The 16,664-nt window shown below is 39.0% G+C and overlaps 1 protein-coding gene and 1 pseudogene across 1 annotated transcript; one reads left to right on the forward strand and one right to left on the reverse strand.

Moving 5' to 3' along the window:
- Nucleotides 1-8,324: 8,324 nt before the first annotated feature.
- Nucleotides 8,325-16,382, reverse strand: LOC130471633 (uncharacterized). Its single transcript, XM_056841873.1, has 3 exons — nt 16,351-16,382; nt 9,179-10,542; nt 8,325-8,839 (listed from the first exon to the last, which is right to left on the reverse strand). Exons 1-3 carry the CDS (start codon nt 16,380-16,382, stop codon nt 8,325-8,327), a joined length of 1,911 nt encoding a protein of 636 aa, XP_056697851.1.
- Nucleotides 9,904-10,004, forward strand: LOC130460323 (uncharacterized; annotated as a pseudogene).
- Nucleotides 16,383-16,664: the final 282 nt, after the last annotated feature.

A 16,664-nucleotide genomic window follows, 5' to 3' on the forward strand; every position in this document is an offset into this window, starting at 1 on the left:
TTTCCGATTCCGGAATTAATTTCCGTTTCGAACAAATATTTAATATTTCCGTTTCCGGAATTATTTTCCGATTCCGATAATATTTCCGATTCTGACAATATTTTCGTTTCCGGCAATATTTCCGATTCCGGCAATATTTCTATTTCCGATAATATTTTCCGATACGTACCATGTTTCCGTTTCCGGAAACATCTACGACTTGGATAATATTTATATTTCCGATACGATCCATATTTCCGTTTCCGGCAATATCATCGTTTCCGGAGTATTCATTTGCTTGCCTTTGACGATCTCAGCTCCCACTGGAACCAAGATCCGTCGATTCCGAATATCCATAGATGGAGTATTTAATGCCATTAAATACTTGATCCGTTTACGTACTATTTGTGTGACCCTACGGGTTCAGTCAAGAGTAAGTTGTGGATTAATATCATGAATTCCACTTGAACTGAAGCGGCCTCTACCTAGGCATTCAGCTCACTTGATCTCACTGAATTATTAACTTGTTAATTAATACTGAACCGCATTTATTAGACTTAACATTGAATGCATACTTGGACCAAGGGCATTATTTCCTTCACCATCATCATTCTTCAATCTATCATGTTATCAAATTCTCAAATCCAGAACAATCTAACTTATACTTCTTAATTAAAAAAAAACAGCAAGATTTAATAAAAACAAACTGCAAACAACTGATTGAAACAAATCTTTGACTATAGGGAAATTACCAGCAAGCTAAGTGAACCCGGATGATGCGAATTTCCAAAACTGCTAAGTATTAAAGACAAATCAATCCACAAGAAAACAATTAAACCTATTAAGTTGCTTATATTACTTGCCTCTCCGTTTCGTCTCAACTCTCAAGTAATCTCGGCTTGCTCCGTCGACCACCACTGTGGGCTGTCGTCAGTCACTCACGCTGCTGCTGTGGAGTGGTTATGAGTGGTGCTCTGCCACCGATACGAAAAGCCCTAACTCCCAAATCCCCAAATTCTAATTCACAAACCCTAATTTTTTGAGAAGCAGAGGAGAGAGAAAAACGCAGAGGAAAGAAGAAGAAGGCCTGCGAGGAAGATCGAAGAAGAAGAAGGGGCAAGGTCTGCGGTGTTTCCGGTAGAGCTGAGGGAAGATCGAAGAAGAAGGGCCAGGTGTACGGTGCGAAGGAGAGGAAGATCGAGAGAAGAAGAAGGGACTACTGAGTGGGATATGAATTTCGAAATTGGTCACGAGGTTTGAGATAGAAATGTTTGGTATGAGTTAAAGTTGCAGCGAAAAAATTTTACAAATATGTTATTGCAGGGGGCTTTTACCATGTACGCTGCAAAATAAAAGACCTATTGCAGGGGGCTTTTACTATGTACGCTGCAAAAAGCTCTTTTGCAGAAGGCAATTAATTTGTACGCTGCAATAACCCTTTAAAGGGTTTGACCCGCGTTGACGGACGGGTTGTTGAAGCGTATTAATACTTGTACGCTGCAACAAGGGGGCTGCAACAGGGGTTTTTTCCACTAGTGAATGCCCTTCCTTTGAAGTCTTTCCATGGGCTTTGTGTTTATATGGCCTAATCCACACTGCCACAGATATGTGAGATCAGAATCACAAGTTTAGCCTTTTTGGTATTTATGTATAAATCTGTTTGCTTGTATCTAGCACATATAGACCATTTTTGTTGTGCTGAATCATAAAACATTCCATTCAAAGAAAAAGAATAACTATTGTATTTAAATTGAAAAGTAAAACCTTTAGAATCCAAACTTGAAATGGAAATAATGTTTCTGGTGATACTAGTAACATAGTAACAGTTTTCAAGTTCCAAAACAAAACAACTAGGCAAAGATATAAAATAAGTTCCTACGGATAATGCAGCAATCCGAATTCCGTTTCCCACGCGTAGATGCATCTCGCCTTTATCAAACTTTCTACTTCCGTCGTTGAAAAGAAAATCACCCAACCAAACAAAATTTATAAACCACTAACTAACCGGCTATATGGACTATAGCGGCAAGTATAGGGATCGTCCCATAGAAATGGTGTGCATTGAGTCAAGGTGTTAAGCTAGTTTGGACAAAAGTTGGTTTGAATTATATTCTAATAAAACTAAAGCTAACAATTAAACAAATTATCAATATAGGGAAATGCTAGGGAGTCGGGGATAGCCTACGGAATTGGGGGAAAGGATCTAAACAATCAAGCAATCATGATCATGTAACGACTTAGTGCATAGGGGAATAGAATCGAATGACGTGCCCGCCACCTCTCGGATGGGGCACGCGAAGCGTCTAATCTATGGAAGAGCTTTCGCATAATCCTAGACTAAACAACTTGCATATAATAGGAACTACTATTCATTTGCACAAATTAGGCTCACAATGTCTTGCCAAACCTAACCTATGCAATCCAATCAAATATCATTTGCAACTACCACTCAATTAGGCATGGATATCCTATCACCAAATCAAATTTAATTACATCAATCAATCAACATTCAACCATCAATTTCCCCTAATTAAACCCCTAGATTCTCCCCTTTCCCTAACCTAAGACTACTCACTACACATGCTAGAAATTAGGAAATTCATGGATTCTAGGCAAGCAATCATGTAATTGAAAGAGTAGAAAGAAGGAATCAAAGAGTAGAGCATTCAATTGCAAAGTCAATTAAAGAATTGAGAATTAATGCAACTAAAATCAAGGCAAAGAGGAATTCAAGAATCAAAAGAATTAAAGAACAATCAACAAAATAGCAAGAGCAAAGAGCTAAGGAATTGAATTAAAATTGCAAGAAATTGAAAGAGAGTTGAAGAAATTAAAACTTGAAGCTTCAAAGCAAAGGAGTTTCTCTCTCTAGAAATGCTGAAATTGTATTTAGGAATTCTAAAAATGTTAATCTAAAATTGAATAATCTAAAATTAAAATGAAAAATCTATTTATAAGTTTCCCCAAATAGAAGCTTAAATTCGAAAATCTGTAGCCCGCGCAACTGTTCGGTCGCACATACCCTCTGTGCGATCGAACATAGAAAGCTTACTCGAGCAACCTTTAAATCCTGTGCGAGCAAACGAAGCGAAGACGAACTCCTACGTCATATGCGACCGAACAGAGAATCATGTTCGGTCGAATGAGCTTTTCTTGGCTCATGTCTTCTTCGTACTTCAATTTGGTCAAACAGCTAATCATGTGTGGGCGCACAAATTCCTGTGCGGTTGAACGAAATCATGTGCGGTCGTTTACCAAAATTGGGGCATTTTGTCTCCAAAATCTAATTTGTGCGACCGTTTAACAGAGCTCGATCGCACAAAGGGGCTTTTGTGCGATCGAACAAAAAGGGTTGTTCGGTCGCACAAAGCTACATCTTCCAAGAGTCCACCAGTTAAGCACTGTTCGGGCGCACGAACTCCTGTTCGGTCGCACACTCCCTGTTTTGGCTCAATTCTACTTGTTTCCATCATATTTCACCATAATCACCTATAAAGCACAAGATGGAAAGAAACTTATAAAAATCATACGAAAAGATATAGAAACTATGAAAAAGCATAATAAACTAACATGAAATCCTATGCTAAAAGCGACATAAATGTCGCTCATCAAAATCCCCCAAGCTAGGCTTTTGCTAGTCTCTAGCAAACTAAGCACGAAATAGGGAAGAATGAGCAATTATTCGAATTCTAAAAACTACAAAAAACAAGAACTACAAGAATATACAAGCTAACTCACTTTCGTAGGAATCACGGTTGCATTTAAGCGCATGCAACAAGATCTTTAAACCCCACAATTGCTCATGAGGGCGAGTGGGATCTCGCAAGGGTTTCCAAAGAGAATCACCCATAACTCTTCCAAAAATTTGAATCAAGGCAAGACCTATAATGAGAAACAAACCAAGAAAAAGAAAGAAAGAAAAGAAAAAGAAAAGAAGGGAAAAGAAAGGAAAGGAAAAGAAAAGAAAGTAAAATTAAACTACAAAATCCAAGAAAAGGGCCTTTATTATGGAACGAGCACGAAAGAATGCTAATATTACTAACCAAATAAACGAATGCACGCTGTAGACACCTACTTTTGTCCTCATTCCCGAAAGGGAAGGTTCGATGATGAGAACATAAATCTCCACTTGGCAACGCATCTCCTATAAAATAACGAATCTCTATCACCCTTTTCATTTCACCCGAACCTTCTATTTATAGAAACCTTCTAAAAATAGTAACTGCCGTAACGGGTAGTTGCTAAAAGTGGCAAGACATAAAAGATAGAAACCTGTCAGAATTAGGTGTTGCACTCCAACATAAATCCTAAAAGAGATAGGATTTGCAAGAGGAATCCTATTCCTAGTATAATTCGAAAATAAGAGTTACGTATTAATTAAAATCCTAACGAACCTAGAGTTCGTAACGGGCCCAGACACATTCCGTCCTAAAGTTAATACGCACTAAAAAAACTCGGTTAAGTCTCAAAGACTCCGTATTCCACGAGTCCAAATCTGACAAGGAAATACGGCCCAGACCCTATTTTTAACGCCTGGCTCTGGGCGCCGAAATCTTCGGCGCCCAGCCCTGGGCGCTGAAATTACCTGGGTACGTGTTCTTTCCTAATTCTTCTTGAATTAATGCTCTAAAAATCTATCTTTCCACGAACTCTTTTCTATAAATACAGCCCCATATTCGACGTGAAACCAACACACAATTCATATTCTGAGTATTGACTCCAACCCCTAAGCCTAAGCCTCACGCTGCGAAATTGATCCCACGTTCTGTCGCAATCGATCCAAAAATCGAACATAACGTATCTTGTCCCTTGTAGCTGAAGAATTAAGCCCGGAAACTTGAGATTCGTTAAATAAAAGGAGAAATAGCAAAGGCAAAGTGGTTAGTTTTCTGAGAACCATGACGCACCTCTCAAGGGTGCGTCGTAATGTGTCCCTTCGCATGATTTAATCGCTTTCCTCGCCCTTTTATAAAACTGTTAAACTATTAATCTGATTGTTCTATCACGCCTAACAAAAATAATATCTTAGACAATTGAACTATCATGCTAGGTCCCTTAAATCAATCTAAACAAGATAATCACGATCGATCTAGTATTATGTGTTGCATATTGCTAAAATCAATTCAGATTAGTTTAATAGTTAACGCATGTCCCTTCAATTATTTATGCTGAGCTAGTAAGGATATCCTGCCTCTGGAGTTATCGAAGAGCGAGTACTCCTCTCGGTAGTTATAGTCCCCCGAACCCTCAATCTCTGCCCTGCGGGTGTACGTTGAGAGATCCCCACACCAGGGATCACAAGGGAACCTATGGCCGTCGTGGTCAAACATAATTGCACTCCCTTTATGTCACGATAACCGGGTTTTGTCAGTTTTTCTCATTGTCGTTAAAAATTGAATGGCGACTCCTATATTACTAGTCAATTGGGTGTAAACTCACAGGAAATCCAATTACACTTGATTTGACAAAAAGAAACGTCACGCCCACGAGGGACGAGGTCACGCATTAGCCTCGTGCTTTTTCGACCCCCTCACACACGCTAACCAATGTCCTAAATCGAGTGAAAGATTCATATGCCAAGCAAAGAGAACTAAGGGTAAGCACTTATCAATTCCCCTTCAACCGAGCATACCACGTCAAATCTCTAGATCCCATCCACCCTTAAGAATAGTTTCTCAAGACGCCGCGAAGGCGCCGGAAAACAAGGATTGCAAGGGAGAAGAGAAGGTTACTCGACGTCTTAGCATGACAATCCCATTCCATAAACTTGACCAAATCCTCCCTCCAACGACAAAGACTCAACTCAAAAGGTTCAAGAGGAATTTTTAGGGTGTAACGTAGGCTAGGGGTAAGGTGTGGATCAAATTTGGTAATTGGTGCTCATACCTAAAGTGAAGCGCAATGAATGAACTCAACTCAAGCAAATCGAATAAAAACAAACTCATACCACTTATTTGGGGTACCCCCAAGCTTATTCAACAAAACTAAACTAAAACTCTTTTTGCACTTTTCTTGATTTGATTTTCTCTTTTTTGTGTTTCAATTGAAACTTTTCTCATTGCCTTGTTGTTCCTCTATTTTTGGCTTTTTCAAAGATTTCCTTTCTCTTTTTGCTTTTGCTTTGCTTTTGCTTATTCATTCACTATATACAACATAATTCCTAAACTTTTCCATTCATACCAATATCAATCATTCCTCAACATTGCATAATCATTCAAAACCAACAAGCATCATAACTCAAAGCTTCACTATCACTTCTAAGGGTGAAAATAAAACAAAGGCTATTAGGCTTGTAATGTGCTTATAAGAAATGAAGGGGCAAGGCTCAAATGGCAAGCAAGGGGCGCAAATGCAAACAAAAATATATGAGAAAAATAGAAAATAAAGTCCTAAACTAAAAAGAAAAATAGTCACCGAAAGAAATGCCTCTATCGTCCCCTAAAGTAGTTCGGTCGCGGTCTCGGGAAGGAAAAAGTCAAATTCGAGAGATAAGAAAGTCAATGCCAAGGATCCATGCCACTCAATATATGTAAACAATGTGTTTGGGATAATGTGAACATGATCCTCACCAAAGGGAGCAAATACTACTCTCTCTTGTTTCAAGTCACTAGAGAGATAGACACCATCTTACCACAAGCCAAGGGTTCAAGACGCATGTTACCTAAAGTACAACCAACTTTCTTAACACCTAAATCCTAGATTCGACCCAAGACATTTAAACCGTGCAAACATCTACCAATTAGGAATAAAAGCATTCTAGCCTACAAGTTCTAATTTTATTTGCCCAAATCAAGAATATTGCCGAAGAAACCTAGAAAAACTTGCCTTGACAAAAGGAAAGGAAAACAAAGAAAAAAGGAAATCAAAGAATAAAAGAAGAAATCTCAACAAAAGGAAAACAAAAAGAAACAAAAGAAAACAAAAGAAAAGAAAAGGAAACAAAAGAAAACGAAAGAAACTAAAATCGAACTAAAATCAAACTAAAAACAAAGAAACTAATATATACAAGTGTACACAAGGTATAATTTCAAAGAAATGAGCATCACAAATAAGCAACTACACAACAAAACTCCCCCCAAGCTTGAATTAGGCCATGTCCCCAAGGCCTAATACAAAACTATGGAGGGGCACAACTACCCATCCAACCAAATTCCCCACAAGAAATATGCCCGTCCCAAAGAATGCAAGGGAGATAGAAGGATATTACCGGATATGTCGTGGGAGCAAGTCCCGCAAAGAACCGGTAAAAACCGAACAAACTCACCGAAAAATCGACGAACAAGGCAATGGTGGAAAGCATAAACCCACCTCATAGAAACCAAACCAAGAATATGCATAAAGGCCGCGGGGTGCCTCCCGGTAGCGCTCGTTTAACGTCATTAGCTTGACGAATCCCCCCAAAACGCATGGGGGGGGGGACAAAAAAGGAAATCAATACACGGTTTGCCTCCCGGTAGCGCTCGTTTAACGTCATTAGCTTGCCGGACTCCCCCAAAAGGTCAAGGGGGGTCAAACACACCCAACTTTGGGTCAACACTAGTCAACATGCACTTCTTTGCCCCTTTGGGCACAAACATCTTACCGAGGTCACCATTCAAGAGGCGCAAACCAAATAATCCACCACCAAGCCTTTCCTTGGCATTCTTTGGACTCTTGGCTTTCTTGGGTTGCTTCACTTTCTTTGCCGATTCATAAATCACTTCGGAGGTTTTAGCTCCACTATCACCATCATCACGCATTTCAAATACCTCGGAGATGGTCATGACATCATCAAACTCGTCCCCAGACACCTTTGGGATCCCATGGATATTCTTGTCATCAAGAGAGGACCTAGCAAGCTCATTATCACACTTAGAAACACGAAAATTGTTAGAAGGGTAGCATGTGAGCTAAAGCTCTCAATACAAGCAATAGTTTCTACCTTCATACAACTTGTCATCTTTGCAAAACATCCTTCACCAAGGGGAAGCTTGAAGCTAGCTTTTGAATCCTCCGCTTTCAAGGTGATTAGCCCCCCTTGCACATCAATAAGAGCACCCGTGGTGGCCAAAAATGGCCTCCCCAAGATAATGGGGGTATGGGTATCCTCATCGATGTACAAAACTACGAAGACAACAAGAAAAGTAAGCTTGCCAACAACGAGGGGAACATTCTCAATCCTACCAAATGGTAACATAACCGATCGATCGGCTAGTTGCAATGACATAGCGGTAGGAGAGAGATCACCTAGATTGAGCTTCTCATAGGTCTTATATGGCAAGATGCTCACACTTGCCCCCAAATCACAAAGAGCATTATCAAATTTGAGCTTTTAAATGCTACAAGGGATAGAAAAACTCCTGGGGTCATTGAGTTTTGGGGGAAAGGAGTGTTAGAGCGCTACAACTCTCCGTGAGTTCCACGGTCTCTTTCGGTTCACAACTTCTCTTTCCACTAAGAACATCTCTCATGAATCTAGAATAGTGAGGCATTAGTTTGAGTGCCTCGGTGAGAGACAATGACACATATATCTTGCTAATGGTTTCCCAAAACTTGTGAAATTGATCATCTAGCTTTTTTCTAGCGAATCTTTGAGGGTATGGGGGAGGAGGAATTGGGAGAGGAGGAAGAGTAGTCTCCTTCGACTTATCACCATCACTCACGTCATCGACATAAGACTTCTCTTCCTCCACATCACGGTCCGGAGACTCATTTCCCTTAGAATTCTCACCCCTAGAGCAAGGAGCATCAACAAGCTTAGCACCATCATCTAAAGTCTTCCCACTCCTTGTCATGATTGCATACATTTGCTTAGGAGGTTGACCTTGGGGTGGGAGACTTGTATGCACTTCTTGTTCTTTGATGGTGCTAGCAAGTTGTGCTAGTTGGGTCTCAATCATTTTCAAATGAGTGTTGGATTGTTTGAATCCATCCTCAAACTCAACATTCTTCTTGGCTTGAGCCCCCACGAACGACTCCATGAGAGCCTCAAGATTAGACTTGAGAGGCAGGAGCGGTGGAGGTGCATTGCCATAACCACTAAGGTTTTGTTGGAATTGATTGCCATAGGTCCTTGCTCCATTGAATCCGGGAGGTGAAAATTGAGAAACACCATATGGACCTCCCGAGTTCAAAGGATAACCCCCACTAGAGGCACCCCTAAATTGCCCATAAGAATAGTTGTAACCCCCTCCACCTTGATGGTTGGAATTATAACTACCTTGATTGTATTGGGCTTGATTGCCAAGACCATGAGATTGACCATAGGTTGCTTGGCCTTGATAGCCTTGCGCTCTATAGCCACCTCGGCCTTGACTATCATACCCACATCCTTGGCCATAGCCTTGGTAGGATCCATACATAGGAGGCCCTCTAGGTGCTTGCCTAGCAAAGTTTTGATTATTGGGGTTATCATTTCTAGACCTCTCATTCAAGGCATGGGCATATTCCATATCAAAATCACCTTCACAAGAAGGGCCATAATCAACATAAGACACATTATGCACCAAAGGACACACATTGGGCAAATGACCATAATCTTGACAATTATCGCAAAAAGAAGTGCCCGGAAGCATAGTGTCATAGGAACTCACCTTGCTCTTCCCCTTGGTGAGAAGAATAGCCGAAGGCGGTGGAATTGTTGATGGTGATGGTGGTTGACTTGGTGTGCTCTCTAGCTTTTCCAATCTCGAGCTAAGCTTTTCAATGATCCTAGCTTGCTCCATAGCATATACCGACCCTTTACCATCACCATTCCTATCCTTTCCATCATAGTCCCTTGCACCAACATGCCCAGCTTGATAATTTTGGACCACATCCTCAATTATCTCCTCAGTTTGATCTTCGGTCTTGTTCATGATGGGACCACCCGCCCTCGCATCTAGACTCGTCTTGGAGGTCGGGCTCAACCCCAAATAGAAGGTTTGGAGTAGCAACCACTTAGGGATCCCAGGGTGAGGGCATTCCCTTTGGTATTCTTTGAATCTGTCCCAAGCTTCAAAAAGCGATTCATCCCGCTTTTGCTCAAAGGATTGAATTTTGTGGCGATATTCTGCCGTCTTTCCATGAGAGTAAAACTTGCTAAAAAACGCTTTAGTCACCTTGTTCCAAGTTCGAAGTGAGTTTGGCTTGACCTCCTTGTCAAGCCAATCACTAGCTCGCCCTAGAAGAGAAAAACGGAATAGAGTCAACCGCACATAGTCCGAAGTCACACCATAGTGTTTGATTGTATCACAATAATGTTCGAATTGCTTTAGGTGCTCATGTGGTGACTCGTTGCTCTTCCCACAAAAAGGATGGCTTTGAACCAAGTTAATCAAAGAGGGTTTGATTTCGAAGTTATTTACATTAGTTGTGGGAGCTTGGATACCGCATGTTGCTTCAAATGCTCCCGGTATACCTAAATTCTTAACCGGGAGAGCCATGGTTACAAAGGCTTGCTCACTCTCTTCTTGTTCCACACCTACACTCAAGGATTCAAACCGGTTGTGACTTGATGAGAGAGTTCGAACGCGCCTTAATCTCCTTAATGTCCTCTCCAATTCAAGGTCAAGAGGGTGGAGAGACCTTTGACGTGCACGACCCCTATCAAGCATACAATATCCAAGAAAACGTGAGTATTGCAAAGGAAAAAAGAAAGCAAACAAGAATGCAATATTTTTGTATTTTTCTAATGGTAAACTAGTCTCAACAAAACTCAATAACAACGACCGTTCCGCGGCAACGGCGACATTTTGATAAGGCTATTTTCCGTCGTTAAAAAGAAAATCACCCAACCAAACAAAATTTATAAACCACTAACTAACCGACTATATGGACTATAGCGGAAAGTATAGGGATCGTCCCATAGAAACGGTGTGCATTGAGTCAAGGTGTTAAGCTAGTTTGGACAAAATTTGTTTTGAATTATATTCTAAGAAAACTAATTAAATGAATTATCAATATAGGGAAATGCTAGGGAGTCGGGGATAGCCTAGGGAATTGGGGGAAACGATCTAAACAATCAAGCAATCATGACCATGTAACGACTTAGTGCATAGGGGAATAGAATCGAATGACGTGCCCGCCACCTCTCGGATGGGGCACGCGAAGCGTCTAATCTATGGAAGAGCTTTCGCCTAATCCTAGACTAAACAACTTGCATATAATAGGAACTACTATTCACTTGCACAAATTAGGCTCACAATGTCTTGCCAAACCTAACATATGCAATCCAATCAAATCCAATCAAATAGCATTTGCAACTACCACTCAATTAGGCATGGATATACTATCACCAAATCAAATTTAATTACATCAATCAATCAACATTCAACCATCAATTTCCCTTAATTAAACCCCTAGATTCTCCCCTTTCCCTAACCTAAGACTAATCACTACACATGCTAGAAATTAGGAAATTCATGGATTCTAGGCAATCAATCATGTAATTGAAAGAGTAGAAAGAAGGAATCAAAGAGTAGAGCATTCAATTGCAAAGTCAATTAAAGAATTGAGAATCAATGCAACTAAAATCAAGGCAAAGAGGAATTCAAGAATCAAAAGAATTAAAGAACAATCAACAAAATAGCAAGAGCAAAGAGCTAAGGAACTGAATTAAAATTGCAAGAAATTGAAAGAGAGTTGAAGAAATTACAACTTGAAGCTTCAAAACAAAGGAGTTTCTCTCTCTAGAAATGATGAAAATGTATTTAGGAATTCTAAAAATGTTAATCTAAAATTGAATAATCTAAAATTAAAATGAAAAATCTATTTATAAGTTTCCCCAAATAGAAGCTTAAATTCGAAAATCAGCAGCCCGCGCAACTGTTCGGTCGCACATACCCTCTGTGCGATCGAACATAGAAAGCTTATTCGAGCAACCATTAAATCTTGTGCGAGCAAACGAAGCGAAGACGAACTCCTACGTCATGTGCGATCGAACAGAGAATCATGTTCGGTCGAATGAGCTTTTCTCGGCTCATGTCTTCTTCGTACTTCAATTTGGTCAAACAGCTAATCATGTGTGGGCGCACAAATTCCTGTGCGGTCGAACAAAATCATGTGCGGTCGTTTACCAAAATTGGGGCATTCTGTCTCCAAAATCTATTTTGTGCGACTGTTTTACAAAGCTCGATCGCACAAAAGGGCTTTTGTGCGATCGAACAAAAAGGGATGTTCGGTCGCACAAAGCTACATCTTCCAAGAGTCCACCAATTCAGCACTGTTCGGGCGCACGAACTCCTGTTCGGTCGCACACTCCCTGTTTTGTCTCAATTCTACTTGTTTCCATCATATTTTACCATAATCACCTATAAAGCACAAGATGGAAAGAAACTTATAAAAATCATACGAAAAGCTATAAAATCTATGAAAAAGCATAATAAACTAACATGAAATCCTAAGCGAAGAGCGACATAAATGTCGCTCATCAATAGTTCATGTTGTTGACTTTTAAAACTTCGATAAGTTTCCTTTCCCATTCAAGAAAGTTAGTCAAGTTTAACTCGACATCCAGTATTTCTGATGCTTTGATTGTTGTTTTAGACATTCTACATTTGGAAAGAATTTGCAATAAATAACCATTCATAATCTTTAATAACTTTGAAATAAATGCGATCATGCTATCATTAAAGCTATTAAACATTTCATTCATGCAAAATAAAACATGGTCCAAAATGAATGAAACGATTCTAAGACCCTAAAAGTCCTAAATTCTTAAGCAACTTTGGCATGTCATAAGTCTTTTAAGATTCTAGGTAAGAAAAACCTATTGCTAGTAATCTTCAAATTACTCTTGGTTTTTATTCCTTTGCCACAACATATGCCATTGTTGTTTGAGTTAAAACCACAATCAACGTGTTCCTTTGGGATACCTTACCATCTAAGTCTACTAAAATAGCACCTCGCTTTGGCGGAAACCTACTACCTTAGATCCTTAGATTTTTGTAAGTGCTTGATTTGGAAGGCAATTATAAACTCAATATTACTTTGGATCTAGTTGTTTCTATGTTGGTTCGATTATTTAGTGAACTAAATCCAATCGAGCATACAAACAACATTCATGTATAATATACATTCATTCACAATATATAGTGCATAAATTTAATTTTGGTGAACTAGTATGGCCCAAAACTTTATCTTGAAGCATCCAATCTTCCTTCACCTTGTTAGCTTGGCATCGTCTTGAACTTCATTCAAAAGCTAACTTAAAGTTCTAAATTTCCTAGAAATACTTGAATTAATTAAATAATTACATCAAAATTTCAATGGTACGTAGACCATATTTAAAACATTATATTCAAAGATAAAACGGTACACATACCGTATTTAACTATCCGAGATTGGCCATACTAGTCACCTTGAATACCTGCAATACATAAAATATATTTTCTATGCATTCATCCATTCGTATCCTAAAATGAATGGCCCAAATAAGTGCGCAAGTATTCACATAAAACGCGTCTCAATTCTGAATTATTAATCCTTAGAATTATCCTAATTAAAATTTAATTTAAATAAAATAATAGTTCCCTACGAAAATAATTAAGATTAATTATTTCATTTAATTTCATTAAATGGCTCGCACTTAAACCAATATTTTAATTTGGATAATTTAATTTTAAATATTTAAACTTACGGCCCAGCCTAAGTCAAATAAAATAAAATAAAATAAATCCACCATTAGCCATTTCATGCGAAAATTAAATTCAAACCCCAAACGAAGCAAAATAGCCAATTTGTGCAACATGGGCTAGGCTTGCGCCCAGCCCAATGCCGCCTAGTGCATTGCGTGCCACACGAGGCCTTGAGAAGCATCGCCCCTCCCCAGCATAGCACAGCGCACAGCCCACAGCTACACTACTATTGTTGCTGCTTCACTCGTCGCTGCTCGCAAGCCAAGGCCAGCGCTGCTGCCTTGCTTGCTCGTTGCTTCGTTGCTGAGCCAAGGCATCGCTGCTGCCTTGCCCGCTGCTGTGGCCAGTGCGCGCTGGCACACCCAGCTCGCTTGCTGGCCGCCTCGCGTTGCTCCGCCAAGCTGTGGGGTGCAGCGCACATGGAGTATCTTATTATGTTGTAGTTTATTTGTGAATTTGTGTGGATTTTCTATGTAGACTTCTATGTATGGATCTTCAATTTGTGTAATTTGGTGAATTTGAAGACTATGCAGTCAATTTGTTGACCTTGTTAAGTTGTTGTTTATTGAACTTTCAAGCTTGTATTCAAGTTGAAGACTATGCCAGTAGGGGTTTGTTGTATTATTTAAGCTTCACCTCTCCCCCCCCCCCCCATTTTTAGATAATTTGGTATTAAAAACAGGTGAAAATGATGCAGAATATTATTCGCAAAAATGGAAAAAGTATGCAGAAAATGAACCGGGTGCCCGGTATTGGAACCGGTACCAAAAATACAGGATCCGGTTAGTACCAGTTCCGGGACCAGTTTAGATTTCTCGGATCCGGTTCTAACCGGTTCCAGTTCCGGTTCCGTGACTTTTGACGAGTACCCGGTCTTGCTCACCCCTACGCCCAGCCGCACACCCTTTGTTCCGCGCCTTTGGCTCGTTCCATACGAGCCAATTAACCAAAAAAAATAATTTTAATTTTCACGAATCGTTATTTGCATGACGTTTTTTTTCTTAAATTAACAAAATTAATCGTTTTATTTTTCAAAAAATAACAAAGTGGGTGATTTAATTAATTTTTCAACAATCCAATATTGAGAATTTGATAAATCTTGGAAAACAAATTCAAATTTAACAAACGATCAATATCAACATAAATTTGAATATGTTTGATAATCCAATCCAAAATTTTAAATCGTTCTAAACATTTAAATTTTAGATTTTTATCAAATTTGGTTTAAGTGATGATTAAAATTAATGAATCTAATTAAAATTTTAATCCATAAATTTTAAAAAACTGCCACTTAACATGATATTATATTCCCTTTCCCGATTAAACAAAATTCCAGATCTAAATTATTTTTAAAATCAATTTACGATCTAAAAACAACCAATTTAGGGGAAAATAAAATTAGGGTTTATACTTAACATTTATAGCCGAAAATTTTAAAATATACCCAAGAACAGTAGGGAAAATTTTAACATAATTTTAAAATATACCCAAGAACAGTAGGGAAAATTTTCAATTAATTCCGAGTAGTTTAGGTCGAGTAATTAATTGAAAAACTTTCCAAAATTGTTAATTTAAAATTAACAAAAACGCCCAAAAACTCAAATTTCGGGGTCTGTTTTTGCGATTCTGATCACATGAGTTGATCTTAAAACGTTGTTTTCAATCAGATTAGGGTCAGAAAAATTGAATTTCCGACATTTTACGAATTCATAACATATTCTACGATCTATCCAATAATCTAGAAATATTTCGTAAATTCATGAAAAAATTCAGAAAAAAATTCGACAACATCACAAACATATTAAAATGCCAAAAAGTACTTTAAAATATATTTTTCTCATGATACCACTGTAGGGGAATACAGTTAAATACATATTAACGCATCGGAATAATCCCCAAAGCCAGGAAGCATGTATAAAGTACAGATTAAGCAGACTTACGTTTGTAGCGTGTTTTCCCTAGTTCAATGAATCACGAATACGAACAAGAACTCCAAATGTCGTTCCTCTACTTGGTTCACCAACACGTTCAGATCCGTCTTGAGATTCATAGCTTAGACGTCACTCAAGATATTTTAGCTTTTAGGGAAGACAGTTTGAATGGAGGCAAAAAGAGAATAGGGTTTCTCTTTTTTATTTAGGTTAAAACTGATGTACCTAAATTAGTTGTGTGTGTTGTATGGAAAAACATAAGGAGAGGTGAGGTGTTATAACCCTAAGGTTATAACATGACCGACCAATACACAAGGCCTCAACCGGCCAGCACAACGCACAAAGCCCACGAACAGCGCGCACAAAGCAACACAGCCATGGGCCTTGGGCCTTGCTGCTTACTTGCTGCCAGTGCTAGGGGTGAGCAAAAAAAACGGGTACCCGATACCGGACCCAGAACCGCTAGGAACCGCCTGGTCCGAATCCGGAACCGGACACGCTGGGACCGGTTCTGGTTCCTAAATATTGGAATTGGTTAGAACCGGTTTCGGTTCTTAGTTTTTCGGAAGCGGTACCCGGTGGGTACCCATTGGGATCGGTTCCAATACCGGGTACCCATTGGAACATGTTCCGGGACCGGGTACCCGGTACCAAATTATTTAATGACAGATCTAGTTCACACTTTTGGGCTAAATTCATAAGTCCAGCCCATACAATAAATTCTACCAAACTGTCGTTACTTTTCAATATCACTTCTCACATTCTCTCCTACTGTTTATTTTGCCTCCTCTAAAACCCTAAAAACTCTTAGTCTCTCTCCCTCTCATTTTAGATCTAAAACTTACCTTCTTGTGGCTTCCATGGTTCCATCACTCATATCTATAGAATTTGTAAATCTTCAAGTCTCAATTTAAGGTATGTTATTTATTATCTCTCGTAGCTTTGTCATTGTTTATATTTGTGCGTTCGTAATATTTCGTTTTAGTTAATTTGTTTTTTGTATTTGGTTTTCTTAATTTAACAGAAGGAAATTCTTCAAATTCGTCTTGGGCCACTAGGTATCTTGCTCTATTTATCTCTTCAATTTTGTTGTAATATTTTTTTGAATTAAAAATAAAATTCTGGGCAAAATATCGTACTTTGCAGATAATCAATGATA

The sequence above is a fragment of the Spinacia oleracea genome, chromosome 4, assembly GCF_020520425.1.
Source record: "Spinacia oleracea cultivar Varoflay chromosome 4, BTI_SOV_V1, whole genome shotgun sequence".
NCBI lineage: Eukaryota > Viridiplantae > Streptophyta > Magnoliopsida > Caryophyllales > Amaranthaceae > Spinacia > Spinacia oleracea.